Source organism: Antrostomus carolinensis, unplaced genomic scaffold (assembly GCF_000700745.2).
Source record: "Antrostomus carolinensis isolate BGI_N321 unplaced genomic scaffold, ASM70074v2 scaffold14178, whole genome shotgun sequence".
NCBI lineage: Eukaryota > Metazoa > Chordata > Aves > Caprimulgiformes > Caprimulgidae > Antrostomus > Antrostomus carolinensis.
The window spans coordinates 32,812-38,811 of record NW_010330990.1 but is presented as its reverse complement, the minus strand read 5'-3'; the positions used below and the strand labels follow the sequence as shown (position 1 = coordinate 38,811).

At 39.5% G+C, this 6,000-nt stretch overlaps 1 protein-coding gene across 1 annotated transcript in view; it reads left to right on the top strand.

Moving 5' to 3' along the window:
- Positions 1–1,474: 1,474 nt before the first annotated feature.
- LOC104528926 (C3 and PZP like alpha-2-macroglobulin domain containing 8) overlaps positions 1,475–6,000 on the top strand; it is a gene marked incomplete at its 3' end in the record, with an annotated part of 34,871 nt that continues 30,345 nt past the window's right edge. Inside the window, exons 1-6 of the mRNA XM_010173083.2 lie at positions 1,475–1,497; positions 2,260–2,411; positions 3,659–3,681; positions 4,610–4,775; positions 4,916–4,968; positions 5,487–5,504. Coding sequence (XP_010171385.2) covers positions 1,475–1,497; positions 2,260–2,411; positions 3,659–3,681; positions 4,610–4,775; positions 4,916–4,968; positions 5,487–5,504 — 435 coding nt within the window. The remainder of the gene's footprint in view (positions 1,498–2,259; positions 2,412–3,658; positions 3,682–4,609; positions 4,776–4,915; positions 4,969–5,486; positions 5,505–6,000) is intronic.

Below are 6,000 nucleotides of genomic sequence, written 5' to 3'. Positions count from 1 at the left end.
CCGGGAGCGGCAGTGAGTACCGGGAGGAGAACGGGGACAGCCTTCCCGGAACGGGTGATGGGGAGGGGGGGAAACGAACCCTCTGTGCCCTGCGAAGGGCTCCGGGGGTGGCTGCACCGACCACTCAACAAAGCCTGTGCCAAGTCCCCCGGAGGGGCTGGGGTCGGGGAGGGGAGCGGCGGGTTCTTGAGCCCAGCAGCACGTTTGGACTCGCCGGTGCAAAAGTGCATAGCACAGCAAAATGAAAAAAATCAAATCAAACCAAATCTCCTTCGAAATACCTGTCTGTGGCTCCTCCATCGAGCGGCTGCACAGCTTTTATCTGCGAACAATTATTTAAGGAATCCGGGGTGTTGCACAGGGGCTGCTGTTGTGCTGGGGATGGTTGAAGGTTTAGTGTTGGTTGTTCCCAAAAAGCATGGGAAGTGTTCTTGTGGGGAAGAAAAATCATCCCGGGAGAAACATTTCACTGCAGAGGAAGTTCTCTGGTTTTTAGAAATTGAATCCACAGCTCTTTCCAGTGTGTTTAGGTTAATTTTGATTAAGCTTTGCTTTGTTCTTTATCCCTAGCTTATCATAGCCCGTCAGCATCGTGAATAGCTGCTTTAACCCAGTGCCATGGAGAACTTATTTTCACTTGCTTACTAGAAAATATTTCACGTCCTGCCAAGTTTTCCTGTAACCTGACAGAGATGTTAGTCAAATGGACTTAAAGGATCTGTCCAGTCACTGTCATGTTAACTGTTTAATTGCCAAGTTAAATATTTAATATTCAAATACCACTTCTAAAGTGATTTAAATAGCCGTATCCATGGACTGATACTTCAGAAAGCATTGCCACAATTCAGAACAATGTGAGTACATGTGCTTCACATATGGCACTGAAGCACTGTGCTTATGTGACAGTTTGAATCTAATCATTTCATACTGGATGCAGATGGTACTCTTTCTCCCTCTGCAACTAGATCAGCTCTATCTTTCTTACCAAAAATTTGCAGGCTAAGTAATAACTTCTTATCGTTATTTATTATTGTTCTGATGAATTTTTGAAGTTGGCAACCATAAGGTTTTAAATCTGCAAGTAGCCCGTGCAATTTAAAAATGCCACAGAGATCTGAACTTCCTTTGGGGGTAATGGGATCTCCATGGCAATGAGGCCTGCTGAGAGAGAAACGTGGAGTTGGAATTTGATAAAAGATGACTTGGGGGCTGTAAAACACCATCATCCTCATCCCAAAGTGATAATTAATCATGAACTAAAACAACCTGGCTCATGGAACTGTAGAAAGGCACAGGCTGAGAAATTGGGCTTAAAGAGTCATATGGGGAATTGCCTCATGCAAAAAAATCCTTTTGGGTAGGAAAAAACCCCAGAAAGGTGTGTCACGAAGAGAATATAAATGCGTTGCTTACAGCCCAACGCATCAAAGAGCTCAGAGTCTGTAATGCTTTAGGTTGACAAGTTCATGGCACGATGCCATTCGGCACAGAGGAACGGTACAAATTCCGTTCAGAAACACAAGGATTGTAGTATATCTGGGAGGTCGTCTAGGGTGGCTTTAAAACTGTGTGTGTGCCTGCTAAAATAATGCCTTTTTGCTGGGGTTTTTAAACTTGCAGGATATAATTGTATAAAAAAGTGGTAGCAGAATTGAGAATTTGAGCCCAATCTTGTAACTGCGGTTTCTGGGCTGCTTCTGTGTAATTTAGAAGTTTAGATGTGTTATGTGCATGCAAGTCTGACATTTAGAAAGTGGGTCTCAGCACTGAGGGTCACTTCTTTTTTTGTATATCAAGTTGAACTGTGAAAACATAGCTATGAAAAATAATTGAGACAAAAATGGTAGAAGTATCTAAATTATTTCAAAACAGAGCATTATCTACAAAACTCTACTGGAGGTTCAGGTACCTCCTTATTCTTTCAGGAACTTCAGCTTTTTTATGATTAGTTGTATATTTAGTTTGTTTATACATAATAGATAAATAAATTTATGTAGAATATATATTTAATGAGCATCAATATTAGTGTCTTTGTTTAAATACTAATGATTTGTAAGCTGCTTAGGCTCTGTTTGTTTCTCTGTGCCTTCTGTGTTCATTTTATGTATATAGGCCTACACTGCTGGTGGTCACAATTGTGACCTTACAGGGACACATTCTGGGAACCTATGCAACAGAGTAGTCTGTTCTCTTCTTTTTGTGTAAAGATCACACTCTTGTTGCTCTTCTTGACCATCCACTTCCAATTTTACTTCTCAGGGGCTATTTGATTGCGGCACCTTCTGTTTTCCGATCTGGCGTTGAGGAAGCTGTAAGCGTAACCATCTTTAACTCTGTCAAGGAGACAACAGTCCAGATCCAGTTGGTAGTCAAAGGTGAAACTGTGTCACGAGGCCATGGAACAGTTCTGGGTAAGTTTCTGTTGTTCTGAACTTGAGAACTAGTTTAGAAGTTGAAGTGCTGTAGGAAGGCATCAATATCTCTTAGAGAATTGCTTTATGTGGTATCAGAACTGGAACCAAACTGATCTTTAATTCATTGACTACTGCTAAATGTCCCCAGTTAATTGTGCTAATGTGGCTTTGGTGTATGTGATCTCAAACATCCAATGCTGATAACTTGGAACACCAAAACATACAGAGACTCTGGATAATTGACATTCAAGAGTTTTATAGTGAATATCTTTCTTTTTGAAACCTGAATGTTTGACACTGGGGAGCTGCATAAACAATAAGTTGACTTTAAAGAAAAATGTGAAATCTGCATTATCATCATCATGATTTTCTACCCTTATTTTAAAATGAGTCCTGGAAATGCCATCTCCCCATCTTCAGGACTGAGTATTGCTGGGGCAGGTGGTATTTGTGCAGTTGGATAAGTCTTTAAAATCCAGTGCAGATACCTCTCTGTCACACAAAAAGTGTTTTGATTATGTCCAACTTAATACTGAATGAATTTACACGAGTGCAAATGAAGTCCAGTAGCACTGTTCTGCCACTGCTAGCAGTGGTGTAATCTGTAATGTAGACAAGGCTCAGGCAATGAGGCTCTTTAACGATCATGTATTAACCCTTCTGTGTGTAAAAACTGGGAGTTATATAAAAAACATTTCCTTTCTTGGAACAGATTGTCTCTGGTTTTATCTTCCCCTTGTCTTTGAAATTGGCTGATAATTGCAAAGTAATTCAAAGGGAGTGATGCTTACACATGTGGATAACACATGCTAAGGAGAAATCTTAGGTATGGCTGTATCTAGCAATCAAAATAGATTCTATGAGTGTTTGTTTTGAGAATTATTCAAGTCCCAAAAGAGGCCAGGTCCTTTTTACAGCAAAGGACTTGTGTAAGCATATCATGCCCTGTGCTGAAACATCAGCTCTCTAACCACAGAGCACATTGCAGTTTACCTTGGGCAAAAATTGTAAATAAATGTGGGCTAAGTTTAATTTGGAGAACTCGAAGTCCGACTTGCTCACCCTACAGATTGTTTTACTTAATGCAGGAATACTACTTCAGGTGAAATCATAATGAAGGGATATTGCAGTCAGCAGCTCTGACATGGGCTCTCCTTTCACTCAACTCTAAATGTCTAAAATGTTAGTACCTTACCTTGAGAAGAATAACACTCCCTCTTCTCTCTCTCTCTCTCTCATTTTAGATAAAGGAACAATTAAACTGAAGGTGAGTGTCAATTATTTTAAGATATTTTTGGTGAAAATATGAGGGACTTGCCTTCAACCGCATCAGGCATTGCTCTCTGAGCAGCTGAGGCACAAATACAGGTCATGTTCCGGTGCACACGCTAAGGAGGAAGCAACTTTTGCAAGAGGAAGAGTGGAGAGTGAAAAGAATAAAGCTTAATCCATCACAGCTCATCTGTCAGGCCCTTACACCAGTCAAGAAAATCGATGGCTGAATCTGTGGCTCATTGCTCAACATAAAGTTTTATGTTGTGATTATTTTATAAGAATAATGATACATACTGCTATCTAAGTAACCTGCAGCATTGGACAAACCACAGAAATCCAGAGAAATGGCAGATTATTGAACATCATGTCTCTGCTAGTTATTCTGGTACTACTATTTATTTTTTCACTTTCAAATTATGACCTATTATCATAATTTCTGTATTTTCAGATTTTTTAATTTGCTATTTTTAATCTAATGTGATTTAAAAAATCTTTTTCTCTTAGCAGCAACTGGTTGAAAATGCACAAGCATGCGTGTTTTGGTTTAGGGGTTTTTTGTTTGGTTTTTCTTTCCCCCATCTCTGTCTGTAGTCTCATGTCTTCATAGCATGGTTGATTTCCCCATGTAACACATCTTCTTAAGTGGAAGCTGCACATGTAGATCAAATATCACTTTGTTTGAGTGATAAAGAAAGAGTGGAAGAGAATTTCCTGCCATGTTTTTAGCATGACTTTGCCTCCTTTGAAGTTTATATATTGGAAAAGATCTAGTATGTTCTTCATTTTCTTTTTATTACCAACACATAGTTACACTGAAATGCAGCAGGTGGCTGCTCTTTGCTCACTTCAGTGTCAGTTACACTCCCCAGAAAGCTCAAAGGCTTTTCTGTGTCTTCCTCACCTCATGGTCTGTTTTCTAGGTGCCTTCAGGACTTCGTGGACAAGCACATCTAAAAGTTTGGGGCAACCGGCATCTCGCAGAGGATGGCTACATTTTTCACAACTATACCACAGTAACCATTGATAGCAAAGGATCATCAGTGTTCATCCAGACTGATAAACCTGTTTATAAACCCAAGCAGAAAGGTAAAGTGACCTTGGAGGACTTGCCAGGTGCTGGGGTAGCTTTCAAGGAAAACTTCTTTTCAAGGGTAGATTCTAGGATGAGATATTCTGTTCAGTGCCAGCTGTGGTGACTAATAATTTCCTCTTTTCCTTTTTTTTAGTTCTGATAAACCTCTTTATGGTGACTTCTGACTTGAGACCAGTCAATGACAGGGTAAAGAAAACTTTTCTTTCACACTGTAAAATATGATGGAATATTTGGCAGCCTGTATTGTATTCTAATGTACATTTATGCAGAACTATAACTGGATATTTTAACCTATATAGGCATATTTTATGATTGCTTGTTGTTATTTACAACTTAGGTTTTTTTTTCACTTGGTCACGTTACTGTTGAAGGAGATTACACACTTTTGTAGTGCTAGCAAATATAATGTAACTATGCCAAAGCAGTTAGAAGAATTTTTCAGAGACTTGCACTGTATTTAGGTGATGCACAGATGCACTGTATTTAGGTGATGCACAGATAGGCAAATAATTAATTTTCCAGTTAGATATGTGAATGAAATGTTTGTTTCTCAGGCTGCTCTTACCAAAGTCAAGATATTTAAAAACTTTGCCACTTTGTGCACGATCCATTGCTTATGTCAACTCAGCAGTTCATCACAAAAAGCAGAAAAGTAGCTTTGTTTTGTAAAGCCTTTTCTTTCTTTCTTTTTTTTTTCCTTTCAGATTGAAGCTTACGTGGTGGTGAGTATCTCTCTGCCAATCATCTAGCACGTATCCTGTAGAGGTACAAGATTCTTGTAGCCTTAAGAGGAACAAGTCACACATCTGTACCTTTTCAAGTCCATTATGGCCATTCCCAACTGTAACTTGTGCAATTATCTCTATCCTTGTGTCTTTAACTGACCTTTGTGTCTTGCTTTTTTATGATCACCAACAAATACCCTTGTTTTCTACTTCAGTTTCTGAAATCCATTCCCATTTTTCAGCCTGAGAAGAATTGGCTAGATTCACTGGGGTTTATAAATGTAACAGTCCCATTCAATTTCTCCCTTCTTTTCAATGCAGACACACTCCTATCCTTCATCTGGCTGGGCTGATATAGCAGGGCCAATCTCATCTCTGCACCCAAACATTATGATAGTGGACAATAGAAATTCATGGCAAGGAAAGGGTGCTCCTGTCTTCTTCCTTATGAGGTGAATGAGAGGTTCCTTCTGTGTCTAGTCTTTTTCCTTTT